This window comes from Oreochromis niloticus, linkage group LG4 (assembly GCF_001858045.2).
Source record: "Oreochromis niloticus isolate F11D_XX linkage group LG4, O_niloticus_UMD_NMBU, whole genome shotgun sequence".
NCBI lineage: Eukaryota > Metazoa > Chordata > Actinopteri > Cichliformes > Cichlidae > Oreochromis > Oreochromis niloticus.
In genome coordinates this window covers 23,433,924-23,449,441 of record NC_031969.2, presented here as the reverse complement: position 1 = coordinate 23,449,441, position 15,518 = coordinate 23,433,924, and the positions used below count along the sequence as shown (strand labels likewise).

The 15,518-nt window shown below is 38.6% G+C and overlaps 1 protein-coding gene and 1 long non-coding RNA gene across 2 annotated transcripts; both read left to right on the top strand.

The window, feature by feature from the left end:
* The first annotated feature begins 33 nt into the window (after positions 1 to 33).
* LOC100698204 (myosin heavy chain, fast skeletal muscle) lies at positions 34 to 10,970 on the top strand. The gene is made up of 41 exons (XM_019357841.2): positions 34 to 49; positions 242 to 291; positions 385 to 607; positions 705 to 848; positions 934 to 1,090; positions 1,265 to 1,292; positions 1,367 to 1,478; positions 1,571 to 1,663; positions 1,752 to 1,815; positions 2,420 to 2,518; positions 2,609 to 2,712; positions 2,806 to 2,944; positions 3,031 to 3,149; positions 3,247 to 3,396; positions 3,481 to 3,651; positions 3,739 to 4,045; positions 4,178 to 4,254; positions 4,343 to 4,430; positions 4,518 to 4,635; positions 4,749 to 4,872; positions 4,952 to 5,088; positions 5,192 to 5,447; positions 5,645 to 5,887; positions 6,022 to 6,198; positions 6,309 to 6,454; positions 6,550 to 6,640; positions 6,744 to 7,133; positions 7,240 to 7,366; positions 7,493 to 7,611; positions 7,834 to 8,030; positions 8,113 to 8,296; positions 8,380 to 8,545; positions 8,679 to 8,803; positions 8,897 to 9,205; positions 9,293 to 9,496; positions 9,579 to 9,704; positions 9,792 to 9,962; positions 10,102 to 10,206; positions 10,297 to 10,392; positions 10,512 to 10,643; positions 10,851 to 10,970. Exons 3-41 carry the CDS (start codon positions 404 to 406, stop codon positions 10,866 to 10,868), a joined length of 5,817 nt encoding a protein of 1,938 aa, XP_019213386.1. The 5' UTR covers positions 34 to 49; positions 242 to 291; positions 385 to 403; the 3' UTR covers positions 10,869 to 10,970.
* Positions 10,971 to 13,058: 2,088 nt separating this feature from the next.
* On the top strand, positions 13,059 to 15,172 carry LOC102082955 (uncharacterized). Its single transcript, XR_269142.4, has 3 exons — positions 13,059 to 13,212; positions 14,461 to 14,561; positions 14,784 to 15,172. It is a non-coding gene; the product is annotated as an uncharacterized LOC102082955 (long non-coding RNA).
* The last annotated feature ends 346 nt before the right edge of the window (positions 15,173 to 15,518 follow it).

Here is a 15,518-nt window from a genome sequence, read left to right as displayed (position 1 = left end):
AAAGCAGCAGCTCTGGACATTTGCTCTAACTGACAGGCATCTAAGGCGGGTGAGTACAGTAAAAGATTCAGCTACCATGTTTTATCTATTGTGTATTATATGCTCTAATTTAGTTTATGTTTTACATTTTTAAGTGTTCAGTTATTAATTTTTTTTAAAGACATTGAAAACTTTGCTTTTTGAATGGATTCTTAAACTGAAGCGTAAAATGTCCATTGATGTACCTTTACTTATTTTATAGCACCTTGACATACACAGGATACCAAGGAATTTCTGTTTGCATCAGCTGAGGTAAATTTCATGAATCAAAAAGAATGGATGACAATTATGTGTTGTATAATAAGTACAGTATATGATTTATGTGTAAATCCATCATATTTTCAGTCTCCAATAAAGTGCCAACATGAGCACAGACGCGGAGATGGCGCAGTATGGCGCGGCGGCCATTTACCTCCGCAAGCCAGAAAAGGAGAGGATTGAGGCCCAGACTGCTCCATTTGATGCCAAGACGGCCTTCTTTGTGACTGATCCTGATGAGATGTATGTCAAGGGGAAACTTGTCAAGAAGGAGGGTGGTAAAGCCACTGTTGAGACAGAGGGAGGAAAGGTAGATGAATAATCGATGTACTTTATCTGTTTGTTAACTATATAGTGCCGAACTTTGAAAGCTGATTTTTTCTAAGTGATCTTTATTTTCTATTCAGACGGTCACCGTAAAGGAAGATGAAATCCACCCCAGGAACCCTCCAAAGTTTGATAAGATGGAGGACATGGCCATGATGACCCACCTTAATGAGCCATCTGTGTTGTTTAACCTCAAAGAGCGTTATGCATCATGGATGATCTACGTAAGTTTTCACTTTGCTGTGTGTGAAATGAAAATATCATGCTGATCTGTAAATGTTTAAATGATATTTGTTCTCTATGATACAGACCTACTCTGGGTTGTTCTGCGTTGTCGTCAATCCCTACAAGTGGCTTCCTGTATATGATGCTACATGTGTAGCAGCATACAGAGGAAAGAAGAGGATTGAGGCTCCACCCCACATCTTCTCCATCTCTGACAATGCCTATCAGTTCATGCTCACTGGTAAGATCAATTCCCTATTGAAGCTTTTAAATGCATTTAGGACTTTGACTTAAACAGATGACCATTAATCATTGCGTGAAAAAAATTGTTTCTTAGCACATAGCTACTTATAAGTGATAGGAAATAAATGAATCCTAAGATTATTCAAGACATGTTTATATGTTTTTCTTTTAGATCGTGAGAACCAGTCTGTCCTGATTACGTGAGTATAATACAAACTACATTAAAAATCTATAAAAACTTTAAGGCATTTTAACAGTGTCCCATAATCCCCAGTGGAGAATCTGGTGCAGGAAAGACTGTCAACACCAAACGTGTCATCCAGTACTTTGCAACAATTGCAGCTCTTGGAGCTAAGAAGGCTGAGCCAACACCTGGCAAAATGCAGGTATATTCTTTATTCAGCACCAAAGACTTTGTGACAAAAAAGAAAATAGATTTTGGAAGATCAGCTCACATAAACACAATATATTCTTGCAGGGCTCTCTTGAGGATCAGATTGTTGCTGCCAACCCTCTGTTGGAGGCCTACGGTAATGCCAAGACTGTGAGGAATGACAACTCCTCTCGTTTTGTAAGTGATTAAAACTGAGTTAATGTAAATACGCTTTTTACTACATGCTCTCATGAAAGGCAGTATTAATAAAGATCTACCCCTCTAGGGTAAATTCATCAGGATTCACTTTGGCACATCTGGCAAGCTGTCTTCAGCTGATATTGAAACGTGTAAGTTTGAACCACAGTGCAAATTAAAGTTATGTGTGATAGAAATGATATTTAATTAGTCACTTAAATATATTCAAGCTCTGGGGAATGAGTATCAAACTGATATCTTTAGAACCCCCCCCCCCCCCGCCCAAAACTCTAAATATTAAATATTATTTATTTCACAGCACATAAAGAGATGAGTCACTTAATTTCAGAAGAAGCAATATTGTCTGTTGTGGTGGAACACGGATGCATGAACAGTGTGGTTACACTATATATATAAATGAGCAGGGGACAAAAAAAAGTGATCTACTGTACACTGACAGAGTAACTGACTGGCATTTATTGGTGTGTCAACACTTTCTGCCGTAACCCAGTAGTTATCATGTGTGTAAGTAAAAGTAGGAACATATTGCATCTTCACAGAACATTTAAATTATAACAAGGTATACTGTGAATCACATTATTAGTAAAGCAATAGAACTGAAAATAGTTTCAAACACCCCCAATGACAGCCAAATAAATAAATGGATGTTCGATCCATTTTGGAGTCTTGACTGCATCACAGTCTTGACTGTGATGTCTCATGTCTACAGTGTCAAAATTAATCTGTTCTTCTTAGATCTGCTGGAGAAGTCCCGTGTCACCTTCCAGTTGTCTGCTGAGAGAAGCTACCATATCTTCTATCAGCTGATGACTGGCCACAAGCCTGAGCTTCTGGGTATGTTGATAGGACACCTAAATTTAGATTTTAAAACCATTAAAATCACATTCTAAGCTAAAAACAAGTTAACTTCATTTCTCCTTTCAGAGGCTCTTCTGATCACAACTAACCCCTATGACTATCCAATGATCAGTCAGGGTGAAATCACTGTCAAGAGCATCAATGATGTGGAGGAGTTCATTGCAACAGATGTAAAATCACATTTGACACAGAATCTTATACTTAACCATAAATATCTTCTTTTGTTTTATTTATGAATTGTTGATTTCATTTTTTTCTTACAGACTGCTATTGACATCTTGGGCTTTAGTGCTGATGAGAAGTTAAGCATCTACAAGCTGACTGGTGCTGTGATGCATCATGGCAACATGAAATTCAAGCAGAAGCAGCGTGAAGAGCAGGCTGAACCTGATGGCACTGAGGGTATTGTGAAAAATTTCTATAATGGAAAAATATTTGAAGTAATTTGCATTTGTTAGGTATTATAATTATTTGTTTTAATCCAACAGTGGCGGACAAGATTGCATACCTACTGGGCCTGAACTCGGCTGATATGCTGAAAGCTTTGTGCTACCCAAGAGTCAAGGTTGGCAATGAGATGGTGACCAAAGGTCAGACTGTCCCACAGGTAATTAATGAAAAGAACTTAAAATATGATTAAATATTTATAGGCATTATAGCTGTATTCATACGGTTTTGTATCATTATAAATTCTTGTTTGCCAGGTCAACAATGCTGTCTCAGCTCTGTGCAAATCTATCTATGAGAAAATGTTCTTGTGGATGGTTATCCGTATCAATGAGATGCTGGACACAAAGCAGCCCAGACAGTTCTTCATTGGAGTGCTGGATATCGCTGGATTTGAGATCTTCGATGTGGGCATTTGAGACATTTCACCACATTTCTTAAATGTTAAACACTGTATTGTCATGAAATTAAACATGTTTTTACTATTGCAGTTCAACAGCTTGGAGCAACTCTGCATCAACTTCACCAATGAGAAACTGCAACAGTTTTTCAACCATCACATGTTTGTCCTGGAGCAAGAAGAGTACAAGAAAGAAGGCATTCAATGGGAGTTCATTGACTTTGGTATGGACTTGGCTGCCTGCATTGAGCTTATTGAGAAGGTAAACAGCTACTCTGGAAGAAATGTACATGTGGGTGCATATGTTACCTCTGTTGAAACTTTAATATGACATGTGACATTTTCTCAGCCAATGGGCATCTTCTCCATCCTTGAAGAGGAGTGCATGTTCCCCAAGGCCTCTGACACAACTTTCAAGAACAAGCTGCACGATCAGCATCTTGGCAAGACCAAGGCATTTGAGAAGCCAAAGCCTGGAAAGGGCAAGGCTGAGGCACACTTCTCCCTGGTTCACTATGCTGGTACAGTGGACTACAATATCTCTGGCTGGCTGGACAAGAACAAGGACCCACTGAATGACTCAGTTGTGCAGCTCTACCAGAAGTCTTCAAACAAACTGCTCTGCTTCCTTTACGCAACTCATGGTGGAGCTGAAGGTAAGAAAAAAAGTGCTTACAAATTCTAGTGTCCAGTACAGATAGCTACAATGTGCATACTGCAGGCTAATATTATTCTGTGAAAAATATTTTTTCAATTCCAATTATAAAATTTACTGTTTATGAAAACAGAGGCTGCTGGTGGTGGTGGCAAGAAGGGTGGTAAGAAGAAGGGTGGTTCCTTCCAGACTGTCTCTGCTCTTTTCAGAGTATGTATAGATTTATATTTTAAGATATCAATTTAAAATCTTAGATTTAAATACTATTAACCTATTATCTAATGATGCTGATCTTCAGGAGAACCTGGCCAAGCTGATGACCAACTTAAGGAGCACTCATCCTCACTTTGTCCGTTGCCTGATTCCCAATGAGACAAAGACCCCAGGTAAAACACCCACAGTCGTATTAACTGCAAAAATTACAGTAATAATATAGAAAAAGATTTGAAATGTTATGGATTTCTGACTCTCAGGCCTTATGGAGAACTACCTGGTCATCCACCAGCTGAGGTGTAACGGTGTACTGGAGGGCATCAGAATCTGCAGAAAGGGTTTCCCCAGCAGAATCCTCTATGGTGACTTCAAGCAGAGGTGACAGCACATTACTGTATTACAAAGCAGAAATGGTTTCATTGTTGTTGTAAAGGACAAACTTGAATATGATGGAAGAAAAATCCAAGTAACAACATGATTCTCTCTTGAAGATACAAAGTGTTGAATGCCAGTGTCATCCCTGAGGGACAGTTCATTGACAACAAGAAAGCTTCTGAGAAGCTGCTTGGCTCCATTGATGTGGATCACACACAGTACATGTTTGGGCACACGAAGGTACACTTCATTATATTAATATACATTAACAAAACACTGTCCATTTGCACTTGTACTTATGTTTTCAATGATTAAATAGGTGTTCTTCAAAGCTGGTCTGCTGGGCACTCTTGAGGAGATGAGAGATGAGAAACTGGCTGAGCTGGTGACCATGACTCAGGCTCTCTGTAGAGGATATGTCATGAGGAAAGAGTTTGTGAAGATGATGGAGAGGAGGTAACGTTATCATACTAAACTCTATTGTATTCTCTTTTGTATTTCCTTTGTTATAATAAGAGCCTACTACAATAAAAGTAACATTCTCATGTTTGGTTTTTAGAGAATCTATCTACACCATCCAGTACAACATCCGTTCTTTCATGAATGTCAAGAACTGGCCATGGCTGAAAGTGTACTTCAAGATCAAGCCTCTTCTGAAGAGTGCTGAGACAGAGAAGGAGTTGCAGAACATGAAGGAGAACTATGAGAAGATGCAGACAGACCTGGCTACTGCTCTGGCCAAGAAGAAGGAACTGGAAGAGAAGATGGTCGGCCTGCTGCAGGAGAAGAATGACCTGCAACTTCAAGTGGCTGCAGTAAGTAGCAGAGAAAAGTATATATTACAACTCTAGTTCATGTATATTAAAGTTAGAAATAAAAGGACCACATGTTTGTCTCATCCTCTCATTATTTATTTGCTAAAACAAAAGTGTAGTTAAAATTACGATCAAGAAAAAACTAGGACAATATGACTCACAAATAATCTAAGTTGTGTGTTCAACATGTATTATAGGAAGTCGACAATCTCTCTGATGCTGAAGAAAGGTGTGAGGGGCTCATTAAGAGCAAGATCCAGCTCGAGGCCAAACTCAAAGAGACAAGTGAGAGACTGGAGGATGAAGAGGAAATCAATGCTGAGCTGACTGCTAAGAAGAGGAAGCTGGAGGATGAATGCTCTGAGCTAAAGAAGGACATTGATGACTTGGAGCTCACCTTGGCCAAAGTGGAGAAGGAGAAACATGCCACAGAAAACAAGGTTCAGTTCATATTGATTGTATTCTTAGTTCAATTAAAGCATGTAATATTGCTCTTTGACTAGACACCTTAAACGTTCAAATATTCAACATATTCTCGAACAAAATTAAACTTAATGTATACACATTATTTCAGGTGAAAAACCTGACAGAGGAGATGGCATCTCAAGATGAGTCAATTGCCAAGTTAACAAAGGAGAAGAAAGCCTTACAAGAGGCCCATCAGCAAACACTGGATGATCTCCAGGCAGAGGAGGACAAAGTCAACACTCTGACCAAGTCCAAGACAAAGCTGGAACAGCAAGTTGATGATGTAAGAAATCTATAATAATGACGTGTTTGCTTTTTGTTTTTTATGGAAAGAATTTTAGTACTAAATCATTGTCTTTCCAACCACTTAAATCAACTGCCATGATTTTATAGCTTGAGGGTTCACTGGAGCAAGAGAAGAAGCTCCGCATGGACCTTGAGAGAGCCAAGAGGAAGCTGGAGGGAGATCTGAAACTGGCCCAGGAATCCATAATGGATCTGGAGAATGACAAGCAGCAGTCTGACGAGAAAATCAAGAAGTAGGGCTTTTTTTGTAAATAATTTTATTTTCAAACACTGCATTGCAATAATCATATGGACTATGATCGTAAAACCTTTCTTCTTCCACACCAAGGAAGGACTTTGAAATCAGCCAACTTCTCAGCAAAATTGAGGACGAGCAATCCCTTGGTGCTCAACTTCAGAAGAAGATCAAAGAACTTCAGGTAACACTAACGACCAGTGTTCATAAAGAATATTGTTCATCATAATTCATAAACCTAATTAAGTTTAGGTTCTAATCGATAAATCCAAATAATTTCAAACTAGGCTCGTATTGAGGAGCTGGAAGAGGAGATTGAGGCTGAGAGGGCAGCTCGGGCTAAGGTAGAGAAGCAGAGAGCCGACCTCTCCAGGGAGCTTGAAGAGATCAGCGAGAGGCTCGAGGAAGCTGGTGGAGCAACAGCTGCTCAGATTGAGATGAACAAGAAGCGAGAGGCTGAGTTCCAGAAACTGCGTCGTGATCTTGAGGAATCAACTCTGCAGCATGAAGCTACTGCAGCAGCTCTCCGTAAGAAGCAGGCTGACACTGTTGCAGAGCTCGGAGAGCAGATCGACAACCTCCAGCGTGTCAAACAGAAGCTGGAGAAGGAGAAGAGCGAGTACAAGATGGAGATCGATGACCTCTCCAGCAACATGGAGGCTGTTGCTAAAGCAAAGGTGTGGACATTGTTTATAGAGAACAGATTTTCTTTTTTTTTGCATTTCAGGACCGCCAAAGCGGCTCATTAACTGTTAACATGAATATGACATTACTTGTTGACAGGGCAACTTGGAGAAAATGTGCAGGACTCTTGAGGATCAACTAAGTGAACTCAAAGCCAAAAATGATGAGAATGTTCGTCAGTTGAATGACATTAATGCCCAGAAGGCAAGACTACAAACAGAGAATGGTAAGTGGTATATAACAAAAAAACAGTCTGTCTCTGGAAATTTGTCATTTAGAGGTACGTAAAACTACAACCAATCAGTGGGTGAAATAAAACAAACTGGGCTTAATACGTGTGTGATATTTACAGGTGAGTTCGGACGCCAGCTTGAGGAGAAAGAAGCTCTTGTTTCTCAGCTCACAAGGGGCAAGCAGGCCTTCACTCAGCAGATTGAGGAGCTGAAGAGACACGTTGAGGAGGAAGTGAAGGTTGTAACTATTTTCTATCTTCTTTTATATTTCAGCACTTACTAATAAAAACAGAGACAAGTTTTAGTCAGTTACAGAGACACTCAGTAACTCTGAGACAGATTATCCTCTAATTTCTTTCTTAGGTTTTAGCTCTTAAATTTGTTATCCTCTCAGCATTAGACTTTTAAATTGATTCAACAATAAAATGTCGAAATCTGAAATCAACTTTCACTTCAACAGGCCAAGAACGCCCTGGCTCATGCTGTTCAGTCAGCACGTCATGACTGTGATCTGCTCAGAGAGCAGTTTGAGGAGGAGCAGGAGGCCAAGGCTGAGCTGCAGCGAGGAATGTCCAAGGCCAACAGTGAGGTGGCTCAGTGGCGATCCAAATATGAGACTGATGCTATCCAGCGCACTGAGGAGCTGGAGGAGGCCAAGTAAGTCATGATGCTTTCATTGTTTAAATTAGTTTATACACTTGTTTCACTCTTGATCAATACAAAATTATTTTAACAACAGGAAAAAGCTTGCCCAGCGCCTGCAGGACGCTGAGGAATCCATTGAGGCTGTGAACTCCAAGTGTGCCTCACTGGAAAAGACCAAGCAGAGGCTGCAGGGTGAGGTGGAGGACCTCATGATTGATGTGGAGAGAGCTAATTCTCTGGCTGCCAACCTTGATAAGAAGCAGAGGAACTTTGATAAGGTAAAGTTTTAAACATAACCATTATCATCAGAAGAGACATACACCCATAATCACAACAAACTAATTAACCTATATTAACATAGGTCCTGGCAGAATGGAAGCAGAAGTATGAGGAGAGCCAGGCAGAGCTGGAAGGAGCACAAAAGGAGGCTCGTTCTCTCAGCACTGAGTTGTTCAAGATGAAGAACTCATATGAAGAGGCTCTGGATCAACTGGAGACCATGAAGAGAGAGAACAAGAACCTGCAGCGTATGCTAATTTTGTTATAGATCATATGGATATGATTCTAATGTTTATATTCATTTACAGCTTATGTTGTGGCAAAAACATTTGCATATATCAGCTCCAAGTACTCTAACTCTTGGCTGTGTTTGCTCTGTAGAGGAGATCTCAGATCTGACTGAGCAGATTGGTGAGACAGGAAAGAGCATCCATGAGCTGGAAAAGGCCAAGAAGACTGTTGAGACTGAGAAGTCTGAAATTCAGACAGCTCTGGAGGAAGCTGAGGTAATGTATTTTATAGAATCTTAATTTGTTTGTAATTAACTTTATAAAAGTATCCCTTCTCCAGTTTACGTTGAAATAACCCTTTAATTAAAGGGAACTCTGGAGCATGAAGAGGCCAAGATCCTTCGTGTTCAGCTTGAGCTAAACCAGGTGAAAGGTGAGATTGACAGAAAGCTGGCAGAGAAGGACGAAGAGACGGAGCAGATCAAGAGGAACAGCCAGAGGGTGATTGACTCCATGCAGAGCACTCTTGATGCTGAGGTCAGGAGCAGGAATGATGCCCTGAGAGTCAAGAAGAAGATGGAGGGAGACCTGAATGAGATGGAGATTCAGCTGAGCCATGCCAACAGACAGGCTGCTGAGGCCCAGAAACAACTGAGGAATGTCCAAGGACAGCTCAAGGTGAGTTGGTAGATCATTTGTGTGTGTGTGTTTTTTTATTAACCTAAAAGCATACAGTGATAATATCTTTTGTTTGTTTGAAATCAGGATGCCCAACTGCACTTGGATGATGCTGTCAGAGGACAGGAAGACATGAAGGAGCAGGTCGCCATGGTGGAGCGCAGAAATGGTCTGATGGTGGCTGAGATTGAGGAGCTGAGAGCCGCTCTGGAGCAGACAGAGAGAGGACGCAAAGTAGCTGAGCAGGAGTTGGTTGATGCTAGCGAGCGTGTTGGACTGCTTCACTCTCAGGTTGGTGTTCATTACTTTACAAGAACTTTGAGACATCAGAGAGTGAGAATCACATCATTAAAACTGTTCCTTTTTCATTCAGAACACCAGTCTTTTGAACACCAAGAAGAAGCTGGAGTCTGACCTTGTCCAGGTTCAGGGTGAGGTGGATGATGCAGTTCAAGAAGCAAGAAATGCTGAGGAGAAGGCCAAAAAGGCTATCACTGATGTAAGTTAGTAGGTTACAAGCCTTCTTTTCTTTTCAAAATTCTTGTTCATGCTTGATCAGTAATCCCAATACCACCCATATTTTCAGGCTGCCATGATGGCTGAGGAGCTGAAGAAGGAGCAGGACACCAGTGCTCACCTGGAGAGGATGAAGAAGAACCTGGAGGTCACAGTCAAGGACCTGCAGCACCGTCTGGATGAGGCTGAGAACCTCGCCATGAAGGGTGGCAAGAAGCAGCTCCAGAAACTGGAGTCCAGGGTATGTTGTTCTTGAACTATTATTCAAATATTTAAAAAAAACAAACAAACACTTATATTTCATCACATGATCTCCACCCAATTTCTTCTCTGTACTGTTAATATTTATTAAAAGCTGATTATTTATCATGGCATTAAAGGTCCGTGAACTGGAAGCTGAAGTTGAAGCTGAGCAGAGACGTGGAGCTGATGCTGTTAAAGGAGTCCGTAAATATGAGAGGAGAGTGAAGGAGCTCACCTACCAGGTGATTACACATTTACCTAAATATTTATTACATTTAAGTTCTTAAATTCTTTCTTCTTTAGCTGTCAGTAACAGTTTGTTGTTTATGCAGACTGAGGAGGACAAGAAGAATTTGGTCAGACTTCAGGATCTGGTGGACAAGCTGCAGCTCAAAGTCAAGGCTTACAAGAGACAAGCTGAGGAGGCTGTGAGTAAAATGTTTTGTGATTTTACAAATGGAGTGCACAACTTTATAACTGAAATATAACCAGCATATATGACCTGATATTTATAAAAAAAACCAAAACATATTGTTACACTAAACAGGAGGAACAGGCCAACACCCACATGTCCAGACTGAGAAAGGTCCAGCATGAGATGGAGGAAGCTCAGGAACGTGCTGACATTGCTGAATCTCAGGTCAACAAACTGAGAGCCAAGAGCCGTGATGTTGGAAAGGTAATTCATGTAATTCATTTTACACAACATTTACTGTTGATCAGCGGAGTGTTCGATTGAATGTTGAATGTTGCTTGCTTTGTATTATTAATTCGCTTTGATTTGAAGAGAGTAGAGCGTGTAGATACTTGTACAAAAACAACACGCGATAAATTGCTTGTTGTTAATATGTGTTGAATAATTTTACCTTTCATTACTTTTTTTCAGGGTGAAAGCGCTGAATAAGACACATTCTTCTGGAACTTTTTGGCAGTGTTCATAAAATATGAACTAACTGTTAAATTGTCTGCTTATGATGTATTAATTCAATAAACACTTTCATTATGATTTCATGAAATGTAAAGAGTTTTATTTATTGTATATTCTAAAATAGTCACTATCAAATATACAATGTTTAACACAGTAGTTTCTTCAGATTAATTATGATTCATACCTACAGGATATCGTGCTGTGAAATGAGGACAGCACTTTTGCTTTACCTTTAAAAGAAAACCACATTTCACAAAAAGTATTATTATTTAAAAATAATTTTTTTGCAATCCTAAAAAATTAGTGCTTCACAAGCAAAATTTCCATTAAACAACAATTAATTCCCATTGTCACATCAGTTAAACAAATGGCTGCATATGTCAGTATTTTTTAATTAATCTGTAAATGCTTTATAAAACATTATTAATGGTTTGTAAAGCATTAGTTAAGGGTGAGAAAGAGAAAAACCTGACCGGTTTCTTGCCAAATAGTGAGCCAAATGTGTTCACCTACATATTTAATCTAGAGTTACTATATTAAACCTTTCAGACTAATTTGCTATCTTGTAAGCATAATAAGCATTTGTAAACATATTTTTAAGCATATAAAATTATACTTTATGAATGAATTATAAATATCCACAACTATCAATCGGAGCTTTGTTGTAAAGTGTAAAACATGTCACCATTTATTAACGACTAATAAACATTTATAAATGCCAAATGGGAGCTTTATTGTCAAGTGTAAAGCATAACACAATTTATTAATGACTAATAAACATTTGTAAATGCCAAAAGTGAGTCTTAAATGTATAACATCACAATTTATTACACTTAGACCTAAATTACAATCATTGCTTGAAATAACATTTAACTACTGTCAAAAATGGCAATGTATTATAAGAGCACCACATGTAACATTAAATGTGTCATTTAAAACACCAAACAGTCACCCCCTCCAAAAAAAGTTCATGCCAGACTCGTTCAGAATCGAAATATTTTTTTGTATATCCTTGAATGAAGTCCCAGTGGTCCATCAGTGTGTTGTGAACCAAGCACATGGTTCTTGAGCACTCAAGAACCATGACGTGTTCCTCCAACAACTTCTCAGTACAATTTCTTCTTAGCGTACAGACATGTCCTTGGATGTTCCAATTTTAGATTAGAAATTATTTTAGTATTGTAATTTAATAGTTGTTTGTATTTTAGATTCTTCTTCTAATCTTGCCCCTACTGCAACCATACATGCCAACCCTCCCGATTTTTCCGGGAGGATCCCGAATTTCAGTGCCCCTCCCGAAAATCTCCCTGAGCCACCATTCTCCCGAATTTCTCCCGATTTTCCACCTGGACAACAAAATTGAAAAACCATTCAAAGCGCGGCCCAGCCAATTCCAGTTTCCAACAATGGCGGCAGCTACTTAGTTTCAATATCACTCTTATTATTCTTTCTGGGTTGCAAAATAAACTTTTAACATATTTTCAGGCAAGAATGTAGGTGTGTAAACTTCAAATATCTGAGCCGGCGAGAACAGCAAACCCCCGTGGTCTTTCGCTACTCTGGTTAAAAATGATAAGTCACTTAGATAACTTAAAAATGTTATTGTTTGGCTTTTTTTCAGTGTTTTATTTGTTCGTGAGTAAATCTGTTTGGCTGAGATTAAAGTTATTAGATTAGATTAGATTAGATTAGATTAGATTAGAGTAGATTAGACTAAATAAAACTTTATTATTCCTCCGGGAAGGTCAACCAGAAAACAGATTAAACAGAAGTGTGAGATGGCCGAGAATTTACGCCAGTGTCTGGTTATATTTTAGATAGCAAGGAGCAGACGGCGGAGTTTCACTCCACCGAGAGAGCTCGTGACGTACTTCTGACCGTCCAATTTCACAGTCACTCGCTTCCGGCCTACCTGGCTTTCGGAGGACCCGGCCCACTTAGACCGCGAGGGCCGGGTCCTCAGGTGGATGCAGCCTCTGAATTTGGACACCCCCGCTGTTTCTGGCCGAACAATAATAATGGTGACATTTAAGTTATTTTATCCGATAAATAAACATTGTAAAATTCAAGTTTTTTGTATATATATATGTGTATATGTATACCACTCCCCCACCCCCACACCCTCACCCCCAACAGCCCTTTTGAATGTCTCCCTAATTCTGAGGTCTCAAGGTTGGCAAGTATGACTGCAACTGCTCTTCTTAACAAGGAGCGAGAGAACTGACTTTTCTTAAGAAGAAACTGGAGTGGCAAAAGATAAGAACTGAAGAACTGGAAGGAGAGAAAGATTTCCTCTGAAGTCAGCTATCATCCCTTACAAGTATGAAACTAGACTTGTTCCACAAGCATTATTTTTATTTCACAGTCGTCAGATAAACATAATATAACTGATAAATCCCAGTGAAGTTCCCTTATTGTCATTGTGTTGATTAAAAGATTTTAGTCAGTTAACTTTATGTGTTGTGCCACTTCATTCCTAAAGAGATTTAGTTCCAAATTCCGTTCCGCCAGGTCTAACTTGATTGATTCATTTTCATAGTTCATAAGATCATAGCTCCAGCTAGAACTAGTTATCATTCATTTATCATAATCTTTCAAAAACAAAGTTAACAACATATAGATTATGATGTCATTCACTAATTAGCATATAGGTTATGCCATTACTTTGTATCTGTTTTTATTCTTCTCTGTTGTCTTTTCTCTCATAAACAGTTTTATTATGGCTTTATTATTAATTATTATTAATTTTGTCATTCGCATACTTTAACCTCCTAAGACCGGAACTCTTTCATGGCATGCATTTTTAATTTCTCTTTGCTATTTGGGTTGATTGCGACCTGATGAATGTAAAAACAAAGAATTACCAGATTTTTTTTTTTTTTACCTGATTTTTGTTTCTGAGAAAAAATAGATCCACATATGAGGACATTCGTTTTAAATTTCGATAGTGGCAGTATAGTGTCCTTGTAAGTTGATACCAGGCCCTTGTAGAGCAACGTTTTGTATTTTGGTCTAAACAACCCAAAATGTAATGTCCACATATGTGGACGCCAGGTCCTAGGAGGTTAATAGTGTGGTGATGGCAGAGTATTCATTTAGACTGTAGTTGTGTCACTTCAATCCCTCTTGTTACCACCTGCTAAGCACAGATGGGATTTGACACAAATGTTTTTTCCCTTTAAAATTTTTTTACAGAGTAAAAAAATACACAGTAATAGGTATTTACTGCCAAGTAATAAAACTTTTGATAATGTTACAGCCTTAAAATCAGAATTAAAATAGTTTTTTTTATATATAACTTTATTATAAATATAACTTTATTCATAAGGGCATGTGATGCTTTTCTTTAACAAAATCCACATTCTCTTTAAGCACATACGCTGACTAAATCATCAGTTGTGTAATTTATAAACAGGGAGACTTTGAAGTAGCAGCTACTCTGCACATTTTTGTCACTCAGTGTAACCTGAGTGTTGTAAAATATCTTGTTTCTAAAACAAAGCCATTTTCTTGTTTACATCCTGCAGAACAACCTAAAGACTAACCATGCAATGATCCATTTTCCTAGAAGGCTTCTGGAAACTCAGATTCATCTTCCGCATCTTCATCTGTATCGTCTGTGAAGAGTGAAGAAATACAAGAAGGAGCAGAAGAAGCTCCGGCAGCGTGGTGAGCAAAAGATTTTGGTAGAGAAGATTGTTCAGAAGAGGATACTATAAATGTGGCATAAAAGATAGTATTATGATTTTAATACTAAAAAACTACTCTGTGTTTGCTACTCCATCTTAATATAAGGTTTGGACTAACATTTTAAAGAAATTTTTAAAACGATCCCATGTATATATGAATGCTTTGAGCATTTGCTTTTCTAATTATTTGCTTTGTTTCCAGTTCAAACACCAAATGAGATTGTGCAGCAATACAAATCCCTCCTCAAGACATTTCCAAAGACAAAGACCATGATGAAAGCTTTTCAGAAGCATGGGCACGACAGAAACACCGTTGTGTCCACTTCATTAATATGGGAACTTGCTATTGCGGTCCCCAATGTTTACCAGGAGGTACTATCCAACAGGCCTAGTGGAGAGACAGTACTAACTTTTGCTAAGCGATGTGAGGCTGCAATTCAAGGCACTGATGCAGCGAAAAACAAAATAGAAAGTATGAAGGCCACTGGTACTTTGCTTCCAATTCGAAGAGGGAAATCTGTCTCAAAGCCTAATTTGTTCTAAGTAGTTTGTTTGTTTTGAGCATATTCAACAGAAGAAAAGATCTGCAAAACCAACCATTTTTCAAAGATCTGTTCACGTATGTGTTGAGTTTCCACACAACTAAGAGATTTACCCGTTAGTTTATTTTATTGTTACTTTTTTAAATGTTTTTTGATTTGTATAATAGCTGTGCAGTTTCAGTTAAGGTATTTTATTTATTTGTTATAATTTTCCTTTGTTTTATGACAGTGGTGAATTTAGGGATAGGATTTGTTTCCTTAATATAGTTTTAGCTATCTTTAAAAGACTTGTATATAAGTTTAGCAATGCTAAATAACTGTTGGTGCTTTATACTTTTTATAGTAAGGCCCAGTAATACTTTTACAAATGTTTGTTTGTCATAAATAAATGGTGA

Bases quoted from the DNA above. Each gene is read 5' to 3' on its own strand.
- LOC100698204 (XM_019357841.2), top strand. From the start codon at position 404: ATGAGCACAGACGCGGAGATGGCGCAGTATGGCGCGGCGGCCATTTAC. The intron at 1,091-1,264 runs GTAAGATCAATT...TTTTTCTTTTAG, and splicing joins CTATCAGTTCATGCTCACTG to ATCGTGAGAACCAGTCTGTC. The intron at 3,397-3,480 runs GTGGGCATTTGA...TTACTATTGCAG, and splicing joins CTGGATTTGAGATCTTCGAT to TTCAACAGCTTGGAGCAACT.